At 38.0% G+C, this 18,687-nt stretch overlaps 1 protein-coding gene across 1 annotated transcript; it reads left to right on the forward strand.

Moving 5' to 3' along the window:
• Positions 1 to 12,133: 12,133 nt before the first annotated feature.
• Positions 12,134 to 18,440, forward strand: LOC306700750 (ephrin-B2a-like; the record flags this gene model as incomplete). Its single annotated transcript, XM_079165854.1, has 5 exons — positions 12,134 to 12,240; positions 12,937 to 13,220; positions 14,396 to 14,488; positions 16,652 to 16,768; positions 18,049 to 18,440. The coding sequence occupies 5 exons, from the start codon at positions 12,134 to 12,136 to the stop codon at positions 18,438 to 18,440; spliced, it is 993 nt and encodes a 330-aa protein (XP_079021980.1).
• Positions 18,441 to 18,687: the final 247 nt, after the last annotated feature.

Here is an 18,687-nt window from a genome sequence, read left to right on the forward strand (position 1 = left end):
ACAGGACTTGTGTCAGGTGTTGTATCAGCAGTAATGGTTACAGAGAAAGGAATCTGTTATTTTCTCCTGCTGCAACTGTGGCCCTGTGGCCCTGCCTGAATGTACATGTAGACCGGACGGTTTGTGTGCAGCTGGAATGAGAACAGCATGCATGCAAACACTCCTAAATACACCTCATTGATGCGCCAAACAGGAGCAGCACCGCTAACCTGTGCCAAAGTTACCGGTAGCCATGGAGGCTTCCTGATTAATATAGCTCACCAAATTCAGATTTCTAGAATATACAGGAACCAAGAAGTTTAGGATTTATGATCCATCTGTGTTTTTAAAGTCAGTGTTAAAAAGCTTTTCTTTTTTTAAACAACATTTGGATGTTATTTAAAGAGATTGCCTCTTACCTGCTTTATTTTCCTTGCGTGTGGGAGGAATGGAGCAGCAATAAAGAAAAAAGGAGCGGCCACTTGCTGTTATAATCTCTCTCTCTGTCTCTCTCTTTCTTTCTCTTTCTTTCTCTCTTTCCTGTGTGTGATTGCAACACACACTCCTTCCTTTGTACAAATCTATGAACATCAAAACACTAACCTCGGAGGCATAAAATCGAACAAAGTTATGCATTAAACTTACAACCGGGAAATAGTTAAAGAGGTAGAAAGCATTGAAAATATAGTTTACTTTTAGATTCCTATGATTTTTGTACAACTTTCTTATCAGTAAGCAACCTGCATGATGTGCTCTCTTTAGTGGTGCACATTTATGTTCTCCAATGTACTTCTTTATTCCTCTGCTTGTTTACCTGGACAAAACTGTTCAAGTGTTTTTGGCCACTTTGTACCTTCATTAGAGAGTAGATGGTGAGAGATGTGACAGAAAATGAGTTGAGTGAGAAATAATTATATCAAACAAAGGTTGCTGCAGATTATACTCCTAAACCATCATGATGCACCATATCACAAACATTGTTTCTGTCTTTGTTTTCTTATATTCCCTCTCTTTACTCTGTTGTTTTATTTTGGCATTTTACTCTGTGGATGTTGGATAAATGGAAAATATGTATAGACAAAGGAACTGAAATAAATGTTTACCTGCTGTACTTTTTATGTTGAGTTGATTAGACCTCAAATAATCAGTAAATACATATTAATTTAGACTTAGTAAGTACAAATCAAGTTCACCCGATATTGCGTGAATCAAAACTACTTTTGCTCAGTTTCTTGAGAAATTGATTTGGATTTACTTATTTTTTTTGTTCAGATTTAGTAAATATATTCAATGTGTTTTAATCAAATTTGTAGAACTTAAAATCTATTCAATTATATTAGGTGTCACTTTTTTGCTTTTTAAGTAACCAATGGTGACGTTTTTTGGGGGTGAGCTTAGATTTTTAATTTACTCCATTAGCCCAGTCATTCCCAAAGACTGGGATTTTTTTGGGGTCACCAAATAAATTAGTTTCCACAGTGTTTTAATTAACATTTATATCTGCAGTAAACTTTTCAACCACATGAGGGAGCCTGAATGTTTGTATAGTGCTGATAATGTAGCCTACTTCATAAATGAATAAATACATTTATCTATGGTTTACCTAGATTACATAAGGTGATGCTGAAATTGCAATAAAGATAGTTATGAACTTTCCTCCACCCATAAATTCTCTCTTCTCAGGATGTATAGATGAGGCCAATTGTGAGTTTGGCCAAACATTAGTCCTTTTGGGGAACACTGCTTTAGCCTATACATTTGTGGGAAGCTTAGAGTGGCAGCTGCCGTCATCAGAGTGAAGAACTGTGGTTTTTAACATGCTAAAGTTATTGCAGCGGTTTCACCATGATACTGGCCTTACAATTGGAGTTGGTTGGGTCGAGTAGTCGATTTTCAGGCTCTTTTAAAGGCACCGAAGCACCGCTTTTCAGCTAAAACGAGCACACAAAATTAGGCCTTACGTATTTGTAATTTCATATCACAAGGCTGCCGATATTCTATATTCTTGGTTTTGTCAACAAATCCCAAGAAAAGACCAAACCTAACAATTCCAATTGTCCGTCTCTCAGTAATGTTTGACTTTCAGCCCCAAGCCCATTTATTTCTACTGTAGACATAATCTGGTTCCAAAATGTTTTTTTATAATCAAGTTGCAATAGTTGACCTTTACCAGTAGGTGGTAGTGCTGCTCGTTCTCCAAACAATTAGGACAACTTTTGTCCTTTCTTTCTTTCTTTGTGATGACTCTAAATACATGAGGAGCTTTAAAGGACTCACATCGAGAATGAATTAGACAATTGCTTTAGTCATTTTAGGGGATTTTATTGTCTTGTTTGACACCTTTGATCAAGTACTGACATACCGTATATCTCTTACAAATGTCTGTCTACTGTGTCCTGAAAAAGCCACTTTTCTGAAGAACATTTTGGTTATCAGTCACTTTCATCTTAATTCAAACTGTGCATACGAACAGAATAAGGATCATTAGAATGTGTCTTTATTAGTCTCAGATTTTCTTTGTTCATTTATTAACAGCAAAAAACAAAACAACATAACTGCAATGTCAGTGTTTATTTGTATCCATTCTGCATTCAGCACCACTTTTGATCCATTGACCCAACTATTAATCAATTATTACATAACACATGACCAGGAGTGGATGTATGAGACTATTTCACAGGAGCAGACATTGGCTAAAATGAATCTTCTAGAACTCAAACAGGGTTGGTTTAATGTTTCAATGTGGAGCAATATCATTTTTGACTTATTATTGCTGCTTGTGTGTGAGAGAAGATTATCAGAATTAATCATTCTTACATCAGCTGAGTGGTACAAAACACTCGGCTAATGAAACCATCGGTGGTGGAAGAAGCTTTCAGACAATATTTTAATGTTAAAAGAAACTTTGTAACAAGTAAAAGTCCTGCATTTAAAATCTTACTCAAGTAAAATTACGAAAGTATTAGCCATCCAAATATACGTACCAAAAGTAAAGTATTCATTATTTCAGAATCGTATATGACATTACTTATTAATTGCTGTGTATTGACCTATAATTATATATCATAATTTATTAGTTTAGGTTTTGTAATAATAATTAGATCTGTAATCAACAAGCAAACAACCAAATTATAGTGGAGTTGAAGGAAATAGAAATGATTAAATAAAGTAAATTAACCTAAAAATGACTTACTTTAGTACTTAAAGGTCTAGTGTGTAGGATCTGGCGGCATCTAGCATTGAGATTGTAGATTTCAACCAACTGAAACTTCTCCCGTGTGCCGAGGATGTTTAATGGCTTACGTCAAATCGTGAATGGCCCTCTGTAGAGCCTGTGTTTGGTTTGTCCATTCTGGGCTTCTGTAGAAACATGGTGACCGGCTTCATGAAGAGGACCTGCTCTGTATGTAGATATACACTGCTCATTCTAAGGTAATTATAACATAATGATTCATATTTTCCTCTGATTTTACATTAAAGAAAACACATTTTAGAACGTCATATTCCATTTTTGCCCCTTATTAAGATTCCCCGTAATGCTGCACACTGTTCAGTGTACAGTACTTAGTGAATGTAATTGAATGTACCACTGGAAACCAATTTAAACACTTACTAGAGACTAAATAAACCAGAAAATAATGACAGACAAAAAACAACAACAAAAACATAAAATCGAATTTGAATTAAACATCCATAAAGGAAACATAATCATAAATGGCCATATAACATTTTAGATGATTCATTCATTATGATTACATGTAGGTTTTGGAATACATGTGAGGATCTGAAACATGTTATGCTTCTGAATAGATTCATTGAAATAGATACAGTGTGGGGGTCACTTGCTGTCCCTTTAATCTCTCATAGTATTTGGCTTGATTGATAAAAATGTTCTGATGGTTGGCAGCCACTAAAAGGAGAAACAAAAAAAGTAACAAGCTTCATTTGTTTGAATTAATATCTTTCAAACACACAGAAATAAACAAAATTAAGTACAGAAGCAGTTTGTGGCTGAAATGTTGCCATGTCAGCTAATTTTCATGATATCAAAGTGACAAAACCTCATATTAGTAATATTTTTAAAAATAATTTCTATAATAAATTTAACAAGGTTCACAATTGATTTGTCTTTTAACATCTTAAGACTGATGTTTTTTTTAGAGAAGTGAAGTTTTTTTAAAATCATTTTACAGTCTTGAAACCTTTTATTTTGTTCTAAAGCATACACAAATGCTTTAAAGTTAAATTGTACGAAAGTAAATTATTTACTATATTAATATTTTTTAATACATAAATACATATATTATGTGTGGTATGCAAATCTTCAAAAAAAAAGTGACATTTAGCTGTGCAAGTAGACAGTCCGAGTTAAATTTCACTGAATCAGTCGATGTGGATCAGCTCCAATAACCAATGCAATTGAGAAGTGTGCATATATTCAAAGTAGTTTGTGGAATTGAATCATTCATAACCAGCGTTGGTCTTTCCAGCCCTCCCACACTTCCTTTAAACCTGCTAATTTTAGCTGCCGGGGTTTTGGTCGGGGAAACCAAGCAGTTGTGGTACGTCACTGTGAAAGAGAAGGAATAGTGTTATGTGTGTCATAGTGTTTATCAGTTGTTTCATTTTGTTTTGGAGTAAAAACAAAAGCTGCTTTTGGCCTGAGAAAGATGTTGTTGCTGATGTGAAAATAGTCTGCATGTCTCTGTCTGAAAACACACACACACACACACACACAAACACTTTGAGGACACCAAGACAGGACGACGCCATAGAGAGCTGGAAATGTTATCAGATCATATCAGCTGTAGGTATGTTGGGCCTCTCATGTGCAGACCACATGTGACAGGAAAACAGAGAGCGGTTTGCCCACGTGGAAACACTGACAGAGAGCTTCGCGCTGTAGAAACAGAGAGAAAAAGACTTGACATAAATACAACACATAAAATCATTTTGCTCTAATAGACAAACTTTCACCCTGGCTTTCGTTTCTGGTTTCCACCGTAGTAGCTCAAAAAAGAATCGAAAGTAGGCAAGGATATGAATGAAGGTGACAAAGGTCCTTCTGACAAAAGTCTATGTTTAGCCACTTCACTTGAACTTCAAAAAAAGATTAGGATCTGCTTTCCCCTTAACATCTGAATATCTCTCTTTCTGTATCTCAACACATATCTTTTCACGTGATATAACATTTTGTGATCACCAAGACAATACACAACCTTTCTTTTTAAGTAAAAAGGGAAAATTTAAAACAAATTTCTCCCTAAATTTGTAATTTATGAGAGGGATTAGACAAAAAAAAAACCAAACAGCAGAAGTGAGGATTGTGTTTAAAGTCTCCTCAGCTGGCTTATTACGCATCGTGAATTTCCAGTACATGAAGGGGAGGGTCCCTATCGTGTCTCTGCTTCTTCCCCCGCCTCCTCATGTACTTTCAGTCTTTTCCCTTCAACTACTACACCCCTGATCTGTCTTTTCAAACGTGTTTCCTCTTCAACACACTCACAGGAATGCGATGTAGCCTACATGACACACGTCCACCGTATGAGTGTAAGAAAAGTGGTTTGCATGAAGCCAAAGTGTGCTCTTCTCAGTGCTGGAGAAGAGGAGGAGGGGAGGGATAGAGAGTGAGAATGGATGGGGAGGCACCTTGTCTTCTCAGAAACAGAGCAGTATGACTTGGTTACTGGGTTACCACAAGCAAACACTGCGGGCAGCGAGATTCTGGGCCAGTTAGGCGGCATCGATACGATATGTAACGAGGATAGTGTGCAGGATCACAGTCATTTAGTGGAAAAGGGTCTCTGTCAAAATCCCCACTGGTGACACTCCCTTAACTGTCGAACAGAAATCCAATTCATTTCACGACCCTGCACAGTCATAATGTTCATTGATTGGACAGGTGGCTTGATAAGAAATGGGTCTGTTTCTAGCATCATTGTGACTTTCAATGAAATGGTCGCAGATCATTGAAGGACAAACTGTATGGTTTGGCGTTTTTTAGTGAGATATCTCAACAACTAATGGAAAGATTGCCATGAGATTTGGTACAGATTACCTAAATTCCCAGTTGATGAAACCTAAGGACTTTGGTGATCCTCTGTTTTCTTTTCATTCGGGCGCCACCAGCAGGTTAAGGTATTCACTTATCCAGTGAAATGTTTTAACATCTCTTGGATTGATTGGCACAAACTTTTATACAGATATTCATGGTTCCCAGATGATGTCTCCTAATGACTTTGGGGATTTGCTGACTTTTCCTCTAACGCCACCATCGGGTCAACATTACAACTCATCCAACACTTTGTTACCAAATACCAGAACTTTTCATTCTCAGTACTTGTGTTTAGTGCTAAGCTAATGTTAGCATGCTAACATATGGCTTGACTATGTTGTAACTCTATTATGTTCCGTACACATGACATCTTTTGCACTTGTGGCCATCCTGGGAGAGGGATGTTGCGCCCCCGGAGTGTTTTTTCCTTTTGTTTCTCGTAAAAGGTTTTTTTGGGGAGTTCTTCCTTTTCTGATGTGAAGGTCCTGGGAGAGAGGATGTCGTATGCTCTACAGATTGTAAAGTCCTCTTAAGCAAATTTGTGACTTGTGATTTTGTGATATACAAATAAATTGAATTGAATTAACACACTAAGATGGTGAACATTATACCTTCTCAAAGAATACTTCACCCACAAAGTGACCATTTCTATATCAATTACTCACCCTGTGTTGCCTTGAACTCTTGAAGAAAACTTTGCTTTTCTCGCATGCTTTCACAGTGAACAAAGAATCTCAGAACAGAGTAAATCCTTACTCAACTGGCCAGGTTTTACAACAGCAAAACTATATCAGAAAATCCGTTTACAAACTGTAACCCAACTTGAGCAGTATAATCCAAGTCTCATTCATTAATGCTTAGTGCTGCGCAAAACGCATGCATCTTTGCTAAATCGTACTATTTAAAACACTTCCTCCTTTACTGTCTCCTGTGTGTGAGTCCACGCGAGTAGTTGTGTCAGAGTTTGCAAACTGATGCTTTGATATAGTTTTGCTGTTCTTAAACCTGGATCTCATTTAGGCTCATTTTGTGGGTAAGGTATTACTTTAAAGGAGACATTTTGTGCTCATTTACAAGCATTTCTTCTACAACATGTTGTGATTAATTCCCTGTATTTTTCTCACACTGTCTATCTGAATATACCCGTAATCAATGACGCAATCACACACCCTTTTTGCTTGTTTCAACAGAATTGTGTTGCTAGGCAACAGCTTGGGTCCATGTTTACTTCCTGTCAGTTGGTGTCATTCACACCCAATGCAACCAGATATAAACTGGGACACATCGACAGACATTTAAAACTGTGAAGTGGTCTGTGCATTGTATAGATGTGATCACAACCGTACGGAAATCCCGAAAGGCACCGTTTCTGAATACTGTGTATTGCTCCATGGATTTAGGGTTTCGATACTTTCACAGTATCTATATAGCATCTAGACCTGCTTTATAATAAATTAAAGTCTCAGTTTTTACAATATAGGACCTTTAATGTCATCATGTTAGCGTGCTGATGTTAACATTTAGCTCATACCACCAGTGTCTGAAGTACAGCTTCAAAGAGCCGCTAGCAAGGCTGTAGACTCGTACGCTGTGTCTCAAATCCACACTACAAACTAATTCTCAGCAGGGTTTTTAGTATACAGAGTTTCCACACTGGAAAAGTGACTTTGTCTGTAATAAACTCAAACCAGATCAATGTACACACAGGGGAATGTATGTATTTAATCTCAAAGATATTTTGCTTTCTATTGTTGAGGTTTAACTTGCAGTCCAGAGACGCTGTTTGATAGATGTCTGACATTGCTCATATTGTGTCACTTCCTAATAGTTTAAAGAAGTGTTATTTATTTTGTATGTTAAAACTGTGTAATGTGAGGATTAGTACTCTATGGATTAGGGACACAGCATGTCTTATTTCTTGAGGGGAAATAAGGAAACTCTTATTTTTTTAAAGTCCTCTTTATTTATCCATCCTTTCTCTTTACTGAGGCGATAATGTGAGCAGAGCCAAATTACACTTAGTTTAAATTGTCACATACACACATAGAATTTGACCTCAAATGCCCTTTTAATTAATTCATCTGCCGTTTTATTAAACCTCTGTGAATAACACATTGAAATAGTTTCATATGAGTTTGAAGAGGTTCATTTTTTACACATGTTGCTCAAACGCAGCAATACATTTCATCTATTTTCCTTTGACTTGTTATATATTTGAATATTTATATGTGACACTGCTATTGTCTTTGACATAGCTGTGAATAACCTGTTAAAAATCCAAGAAGTGAATTCATTTTCTCTTCTGTAGGCAACATTTACATAAAAGACAAATGGCATCTTACTGCAAATTGCGTGCTTTTCTTTTTCTTTTTCTTTTTAATTGTCATTCTGTTAGAAGGGGGATTTCAGATGAGTCACACGCAAGTGTATAAAAGACAAATACAGAGAGGGTGGAGAGCAGACAGAAGAGAGAGAGAGAGGCACTCAGCGGAGAAGATGGAGAGAGACACCTGTTGCTGAAAGAGGAAGTGGAGACCGGTCAGTAACTACCTAACTACCATTACAACAAACACACAGACACAATTACTTCCTGACAACTCAGATTAGTATCTCCTCAACCATAATCGAAAGACAACCGCACCTGCTACATCCTGCTAGACCTCGTAACAACTCTGGAGGGAGATAATAGAAACAAAACTTTGCTGATAGTTCGTCACACCTGCACTGTTTCAGTCTTTCAAAACTCGGTGAACACTTGTTCACGTACCGGAGTTAAACTCCTCAATCTCACAGAACCCTTTAGAGGGTCGCAAACATATTTCAAAGCTAAATAAATGTATTAAAGAATTTCAGAAGGTACCAACCATACCAGGGTGAATTACAGGGAAAGGTAACACTTAAAGTGACAATCCTTAAGATTTCAGTCCTGGTTGATTTAGAATTTCTTCTCGCAGTTTTTTTAACTGTGTGCAAAGTTACATTTTTTGTTCGTATATGATAAAGAAAAACTGTAATACAGCACAAATTCTGGGAATGTTGCAGTAGAGACCTGGTTCGTAATATTGGAAATATGTAAATATTGCAATACTGTCATCAGTTCACTATAGGCTCAACATTGTGTTATCTAACAGACATTTATTTAAATGAAAATCTTCAAGATTGACACTTTAAATGATGTCTCTTCAAACTTCAAACTTAAATGGTTTAAGGGAAAATATGAAGAGAGTGGTGAGAGAATTGGGGTTCAAATTTGCTAAATGTGTATAATGATGTATTGTTTTCTAATCAATGAGGCAGTGAAGTGAGAGTGTAGAGATAACATTTTCCCCTCAAAGTCTTTTTTGTTAATATAGGTTAATCATTCTGATGGGATTGTTTTATTCAGCTAAATGAGAGGCAGTTTACTAGTTCTTCAATATCGTTGCTGTTGTTACTGTTGCCTATGTTACCTCAAAAAACAACAACAATGGCCAGTTATTGCCAGTGGTGGAAGAAGTACTCACATCTTTTACTAAAGTAGCAATACCACAGTGTAGAAATACTCTAAGTCCTGCATTCATAATTTAATTTAAGTAAAAGTATAAAGATAAAAAAAAGTGAATATACTTTAAATGTTCTGTATACAGAATGATTTACTTGTATTATATATGAATCATAATTATTGAAGCATCCATGTGTACAAAAATCTTTTGTGGATTTGTCCATAATGATACTTGTGAATGAAACAAATGCAAATCTCCTCTTAAAGCCAACCAATGTTAAGTGTGTCTGTCACCCCCTGCAGGATATCCTCAACAGCCTGAACACCAACAATGAGGTAGGCTCGTGGACGATGAAACAGCCTTCAAATCTAGTCCCAGGTTGAGGTTAATGCTAATCGTGATAGGGGTTGTTCATTACCAGACACCTAACATGTTAGCATTAGCTTCACTTTGGGAGATCTCACTTAAAAAACAAACCACCAACGACTACATCCAACACTTCTACCTCTGATGCTGGTTTACTGGGACGAGAGAGTCCTCATTCAACTGAGGAACGATGCCTGAACAGACAAGAAGTGAAACACGAGTGGACTAACACACACAAACACACACACACACACACACACACACACACACACACACACACACACACACACACACACACACACACACACACACACACACACACACACACACACACACACACACACACACACACACAGGGCTATCTGGCTCTCTGTAAAGATGTCAAGATGCTGCAGTCGTAGTACATTTAAAGTTCACAGCATATCTTTCCAATATATTTTTATTTGATGCATCACAGTTTGGAGTTGCAACCTTTGCAACATGATTTGTTTGTCAAATGTAAATTCGCATACAGCACTTTGGTTTATCTAACCTCCTCTCAGGCATGTGCAGATTGACTCCTTCATGATTTAATGGAGTATATGTTTCAGGTTTACAGCACAACTCTGCACATTATAGCCTAAACTTAAAGAGGTCTGATCACACAGATTAAACAAATAGCTGTCTTGCTTTAAAATAATGTCTCTTATGTTGAAAATCATATATTACTACAAGTGTTTCTTTTATTGGTTTACTTCATAATCAAAATAAATCATGTGACAAATGTTGTGTTCTGTTGTGCTCAATTTACCGATTGTGAATAAATTAGCTCCACCAGAGATACCTGTATCTAAAACTGAAGCAATTCAAAACAAAGTGATTAAGGTCCCTTTGTTTCGTATTGGATATATTCATTTTTTTTACTATGGGTCTTTTGTCAGTTCCCAGGAGAGACACAGACATTTCTTTGCATTTCAGCAATCATTTGTGGTGCTTTGTGGGGCTTTAGTCTTACGACAGAAGCCCCGTGCAATCTTTTAAACCACTTTGTCATTAGTTCAGATTTTCTGAAAATGAAGGGATTACAGCCATGGCTCTTTAAACACAGAATACACAGGGTTTTAAAGAAAATACACTCATCCCAGCCCATCCATAATGATGATTTTACATACATTGATCCACAAAATAATGAAGCTCGGGCACACAGTATTTCCCAAACTCATATGGTTAATGTTTTTTTTATTTTTTATTTTATTAAAGTCTGTGTATTCTGGGTAGAGTATGTTAATTTATGGTAATCACTGAGTCAGAGCTTGTCTCTCTGTTTGTCACCACATCAATGCCCCCCTGCAACAGGGGAGACCACCAAATGCATGATCAAACAAATCTGTTCTCCCGTGTCCTGAACTTCCTCAAATGGTTACTTCACTGAGAAGAATGAAAACTTTGAGTTAAAAAAGCAATACAAACGTTTTAAAAATATATATTAAAGGCAACTCTGATGAAATGACCATGCATGGTAAATAATCATTAATGCAACAAGAGTTTACCAGATACACGTAAAAACCCGTAAACTGTTCGCAAATCATTGTTGTCCCCACTTAAAGAAACCCCTTATATCATAAGCTGTCGGTCAAGTCAAGTCGCTTTTATTTATATAATTCAATAAGTTGTCTCAACAGGCTTTAGTCTTTAATTCAGCTAAGGAACAACTCATAACAAATATTTTAACTTAAATAAAATAGTTGAACTATTAGCTCAGAGAGGTGAAACTGGTTTTGGGAATAGAAGGAAAGAAAATAAATTGTAGCCTACTCTTTTTGCAGGTGATCTTTTTTATATTATATTTCTAAAAAGCATTGAGAGGGTAAACCCAACCCTCTACCATTTCCACCAATGAAATAAAGCGTTTAATTGATCTCATACTTATCTCAGTATCTTAATGTGAAGACAAACTGTGCCAACCAGCCCCGGTCTCTGCTACAGTACGCATGAGCCAGTGTATGGGCGGACCGGTCAGCTGATGACTGAAATACTCCTCACAGTCTCTGTCCCCAATACATGCATTTCGTCACACGAATGATTTTCTAGCCAATTACGCACAATGTGGAAAATCTCACAGAACTGCAGGAGGAGGACTCGCAACTTGGAGGGAATGCGTCCTGTGCGCGCACCTGGAGCCGCCGGAGACATGCAGAGGCAACACATTTTAGCCGCTTTCCACTCTGTTTTATGATACTGAGCCGCTTTGGACCTGCGATTTATTCCTGTGATGGGGAGAATCACATGCAGCTGCGCCGCCGTGATCCTGCTGGCCGTCATCAGCTCATGTCGTGCAGTCACTCTGGAGTCCATCCACTGGAGCAGCTCCAACACGAAGTAAGTGCACGAAGCAGTTTCACACTAGAGAGATGGTGATACTTGATGCTGCTGCTGCTGCTTTGTGCTTGTACTTTATGCAGTTAATCAGAGGATAAAACCATTGTACTGAAAACCATACCACAGTTTTGATATGTCAAAAGAGTGACTGCGAAAACAATTCGCCCATTGATCACAGAAAACTTTGATAATTGATTAATCATTTCAGTTCATTTATGAAGCACACATTCTGTGGCCCCAGCTTCTCAAATGTGATGTTTTGTATCATTGTAAATTGAATGGGCTGCAGCTAGCTATTATTTTGTTTACCAATACATTTGAGGATTCATTTCTTGATTGATTGATTCATGTTTAGAGTTTTACAACGTCTGAAAATTCCTTAAGTGCAAGCAAGATCTTTATTTAGTTTGAAACGACCTAAATATAATCGGTTTACTGTCACACAAGACAAAGAAAATCAACATATTCTCACGACCGAGAGGCTGACACTAGAGGACTTATTTAAATTTTAGCTTGAATCGATTATCAAAATTATTTGTGGTCCACGAATCGTTCCAGCTTTAAAATGTAATGTCTTTGTTTCTTAAACAAAACATTTGAAGGTGTCACCTTTGGGGCCTTTTCTGAACTTGAATAGACATTTTTCTTTGTTGAATGAAACTGATGGTTTTACACTTCATCTTATCTCACACACAGATTTAGTCCGGGTCAGGGTCTGGTCCTGTATCCTCAGATCGGGGATAAGATGGACATTGTGTGTCCCCGGGCGGATGCTTCCTCGGGGGGAAAGGAGGAGTTCTACCGAGTGTACCTCGTCTCCAGAAGCCAGATGGAGAGCTGCACCATCGCCAAGACGGACACGCCGCTGCTGAACTGCGACAAGCCTCACCAGGACGTAAAGTTCACATTCAAGTTCCAGGAGTTCAGCCCCAACCTGTGGGGTCTGGAGTTCCTCAAGGGGAGGGACTATTATATCACCTGTGAGTCACTGTGTGCAACCTCACGGCTCATGTTCAGCTCGAACATGATATCAGAGTGTATGTTTCTGTGCACATGAACACTTAAAAATCAGTAGAACACAGTCACAAGCCGCTGCTTCCTACAGGTGGATTCAAATCAATGCTAGCAACTGTTTCTTTGTTCCTCGTGGGTGAAGAGGAAGCCATCGTCCTTAGCTCCCTCTCAATTTGTCAGTTTGCGTGAGAGTCAAAAACATTGTGGCCTCGTTATTGGGCCGCTGTCGGTTGAACCAGCATCTTAGTGGCAAGTGATGCATGAGATAGAGAGCAAGTCTGACCATGTAGCCTCATCCACCTCACCACGCTCTGACAGCACACTTCGCTCTGGCAGGCCAGTGTGATTCCAAGGGCTTACATGCCCCAAATCACACAAGGCTTTTACAGCATCAGGCAGATTTGATGGGAGCTTTCATGGCAACGTGGCTTGTAGACTGTGAGATGTTGTTATCTGACCTAAATGCTGCTAACAAGTCTATGTGTGTGTGTGGGGGGGGTAGCGACGGGTTGAACAAGAGTTCTTGGTGCGTGTGTGTGTGTGTGTGTGTGTGTGTGTGTGTGTGTGTGTGTTTGTGTCTGAATATATTCGGCAATTTCTATCTAAGTGAAAATTGAAAATGTTCTTATTCACTTTGTCCAACACATGTTTTGAGAGGTGAGGCGATTAGTCAGTTCAACAAGAAAATTTGATCTGTAACTATATTGATAGTGAAGTAATAGTTTAAGTCCTAGCAAAATGCTACATCTTCTCCAGTTCCCGCTTCTTAAATATGAGAATTTGTTGCTTTTGATCTGTCTGATTTGATAACAAACCAAATATCGTTTTGATTTTGGAGTGCTGATCAGACAAAACAAGCAATATAAAGACATCTCTTTGGGCTCTGGGAAAATGCATTCATTATTATTTGGTGCAGCCCTCGTGTGTGATTATCTGGATACTGCATGCAACATCACAGTGTAGCTGCATTCTGTCGCCAACGTGTTGCAACATTCAGCAACTGGCTAAACCGTCTGCAAAGAAATCATAATGGAACTATGCATTGCTTGATAATCTTGTATTATGATGGTTGCATGAAATATAAAATGTCAAACATTACTCGATAATGTTTGCCTCCCCTCTGTCTCTCTCTGCATGTCAGCCACCTCTGCAGGCTTTCTGCAGGGTCTGGATAATACTAATGGAGGGGTGTGCAGAACCAAATCCATGAAGCTGGTGCTGAGAGTCGGCCAAAGTAAGTATTTTGTGTGTGTGTGTGTGTGTGTGTGTGTGTGTGTGTGTGTGTGTGTGTGTGTGTGTGTGTGTCTGTGTGTGTAAAGCTGGGTGCGTGAATGAAGGAGAAACTGATTAACTGACAAATGATGCTAAAGGAACAATGACAACAATTGCTTCACTCTGCTTTTTAAATGTGTAATGCAATAATATCACTCATCTCTGGAATTATTAAGTAGTCAGATAATCTCGATCGTCTATTCATTCTCTTGAAGAGAGATTGCCGTCATGAATTATTGCAAATCCCTAATTCAAACCGCTGGCAGCTCAAGGCCATCAGTATTATCCTGCATGCGATCATTCGGGCTGTCAATCATCTTTTGCCCGCTGTATAAACATCCAAATAGCCACTAGTTTTAGTTGTTGTTTTTTATTTTGTGCATCACATTAATAACGCAGATTATGAACGCTTTAAATGTCTAAAAGTTTGATCACAGTATCAACACAGAAACATTGTTTTCTTTATTTCTTTAACTATCAATACGTTGTTATGGTGGTGTGATTTGTTCTTCTATTAAACACGTTATCTTGTATATGATGAAACAGGCATTTATAGTTGTGTTTTGGTGTGTTTTTGGGTTAAGCAGATAAATTAAACAGATGCTGTGTTTCTGTGTGTGTTGCTAAAAACTTTAAAAGCTGAATTTTTTACAGCTCCAACGTGTAATTTGTGACCTCATGAATGTGAAGTGATTCATATAAATTATTTAAGGATTTGAGATGAAAAATATGCATTTTGTGTGTTTCTCAACTGATCATAACTGCAGATATGGGGCTGTTTTCCTGCTGTGTTTACAAACCGCAACTGATGTAAACAAACCTTTTAACAGCAACAGAAAACATTAATAACTCAGATTTCCTTGTAATCTCGTCTTAATCTCTCTACATATTCAAATTCCTGCAGTTTCCAGTCTTGTGTTTAGATTTTTGGTTGGGTCATGACACTTCTGTTTATGTTCTGGATTTATGGATTGAGCATTTTAAAACTGAAAATCGAATCATGTAATTAATTTGTACATTCATGCTAAATGTGGTGTGAGTAAAATTCAGTTATTGCCAACAGTGAATGAATGCTATGCAGAAATGTTGATTAATGCGTGTTGTCCTTATAAATTAATAAATTTAATTAAATGAGTAAAAAAATCTTTGAAGGAAGAAACTCCAATTTAGTTTTATCCATATCACTTAAAGGCCAATGTATATGTGCGTTTACTGCAGTACCTCTCTTGCTTGCATTTGTTTGGGAAACTGCTCTGTGTCATTCGCACAGAAAATGTAAATCTATGGTGTAAAATGAATTCCTGCCGTTATTCTGTGATTTGAAAAGTGCTGTGTGTTCCTCTTTTTCTGCAGGCTTCTATAATTTAACTCAAACTTCCATCTTACTACACTTAAAGAGACACTCCAGCAATTTATTATTGCACTTCCATAAAGCTGAGGGACTTGTGAGGAAGTATTCACTTGTTTTTACTTAAGCAAAAGTAGCAATAAAGCAACATAGAAATGCTCCATTACAAGTAAAACCCCTGCAAGAAATATCCTTCAGTAAAAGTAACAGTGACATTAGTAGATGGCTAATACCAATGCACCAATGTGTAATCAGCATCTCATAATGTTGTCTTATTGATGTGGAGCTATACCTTTACCCACTTTATATACAGTTAGGTAGTTTTACGATATCATAAAACTGTAGAAATGGTGAAGTGTCCATTTAGGTTTTTGATTTCCTACATTTCCCAAAATTCCTTTTGTAAAAACAACCCGAGAGAAGGGATTTGCATCGGCTGAATTCTGTTATGAATGCGGAGAAAGTGAATGCATTTGTGATTCCAGTCAAGAAAGAAACAAGAGTCCTAGTCGTGACTCAGAACACAACTTTTGTGGTCTATTTAGGTTAGTGATGCACTTTTACCTGAATGACTGCCAGTGTAAAATAATCTCTTAAAGGAAAACCTCTTTTTGCTTTGATCCTGACACCAAATACTAATGATTCAACAGACGTCAGTATAGTTACAATAGGAACATTTTGACATGACCCCACCTGCACTCACCACCATGCGGGGAAAATTAGGAGATGTGAAGCGTTTTGCTGCTAATAGTTATGTGTTGCTATTTTATTTTCCAGACTCTTCAGATCCAACGTCAACCCTCCAGGAGTCCCCCACTAGGTTCCCACCCATTCGACCAAAGTCCAAGTCCAAGGACCCCTCTGCGAAAGAAGAGGAGAGTAAAAGCAAAGCTGGTATGAAGACAAAGCAGAAATGTTGCCTGGAGAATATGTAGAGGTGTACCATTAAGTTCCGACATATTTGATCTTTACAATCTTTAAGATTAGATATATTTTTGTAGGTTTTAGCCTGTTTACAACAGCAAAAAGGGCAACAGTCTGTATTTAAAAAATAGGCTGAATATTTTCCAAAAATAATGGGGCACGGCAGTCTTTAGCCATTGTTAACAAAACATGAGTCAATATTTGTTGAGGACTGATTTCAGCCACAAAGCAGGAAAGTATATGTGGAATTGAGTCAAAATAAACTGCAGTGCCCATATTCACCCAACTGAAGAAGCCCAATGCAACAGCGGGACCGATTAATGTGTTTCTAATTGTTTCTGCTCTATTGTGCAGAGGAAACAGGCCAATGACATCAAATCATTATTGGTTTTAGTCTTTTGTTTTGTTGACTAACAGAAATTAGATTTATTCTTTAGCTTTACTGATTAATGTCACTTTTCCTATTTTCCCTACACTGAGGGAAAGGAATAATACATTAAGTGAATTAAAATCTTTGTGATTTGGGTTAAACAGGCACAAACACTAATATAGTCTTAAACAGACGGATCTTTTTCAATTTAATCTTGTTATTGATTTGCTCCAGAAAGAGAAATATTTGCACTTACTTCTGACATCTGCATCTGCATATGGAAAAAATGTATAAAGTATGAAAAATCCTATAAATTGTACCGACGCTGATATACTTAATATATATCCTGTCCCAAATCCACACTACAGATTGATTCTTGGCAGGTTTTTAGTGAGTTAATGCTCGAAAAGAGCCTAATTAAATTACAATCAAACCAGACAGCATACAGACTGACTATGTTTGAGTGCTGTTGATGCACACTATTCTATCACAATGCAATTCACAAAGGAATTGGAGCTGCAGCTCTTGATGTGTATGTCTGAAGTTTAATTGGCTTTCCAGTTTGATTGAAAAGCAACATCACCCATATTGTATCATATCTTGTTAAAATGGCTAAAACCGTTTACCGGTTCCATTTTACGACCTGTTCCCAAACCTTCCTATTCGGAGAAAAGCAACATGTTGTTTACCAGTAAGACACTAAAGATTAGAGCATATATTCTCTGGAGTCCAGCTTTGCCTGAGGGTTTTCATGTTAACATTTACTGATCAAGCTGCGCAAACTGTGAGGAATTTATTTTAAATGTCTGTGTCGTGTGCCCTAGTTCACTCTTTCATCTAATTTTCCTCATTTCTGTCTCTCTTCTGTTTCTTGTGACAGACTCAGGCTCAGAAACGGGACAAACAAATCCCAGTGGCGGCGGTGGCTTTGAGCCAGGCCTGTTGATGTTGGTTGTGTGTGGCTGTGTGATCCTCCTCCTGGTTGTCATAATTATGCTGGTCGTGCTGTGGAGGCACCGTCGCCGTCGCCTTGTCCCAGAGAGCCAGCAGTCTGCCTCCGTGTCCCTCAACACTTTGGCCGTGGCAAAGCGAGACAGCATCGGCAGCGACTACAACGACTCGGACCGCAGCGATGTTGTCTTTCCTCTGCGGGCTTCTGACAGCATGATCTGTCGTCATTATGAGCGAGTGAGCAGCGACTACGGGCCCCCTGTGTACATCGTTCAGGAGATAACACCCCAGAGTCCCACCAACATCTACTACAAAGTCTGATGTCTGCTGCTCTAATGCCAGTCTGTGGCTGGTAATCCTCCACTGTCTGGGACACAGACACACATCCATTGCTTTAGTTTGAAAGTTTGTAGCACGTGATGGGAAGAAAAGTCACGACCAAAAGTCATCATATGAAAAGTCATACAGATGCTGTATGCACTGACCGCATACTTTTTCTTATACGTCTGTCACAAGTGCAAACCTTTTTGTTTTCTTGATAGTGTGAAGAGAGACAATCAGAGAGGAG

Source organism: Pholis gunnellus (genome assembly GCF_910591455.1).
Source record: "Pholis gunnellus genome assembly, chromosome: 1".
NCBI classification, from domain to species: domain Eukaryota; kingdom Metazoa; phylum Chordata; class Actinopteri; order Perciformes; family Pholidae; genus Pholis; species Pholis gunnellus.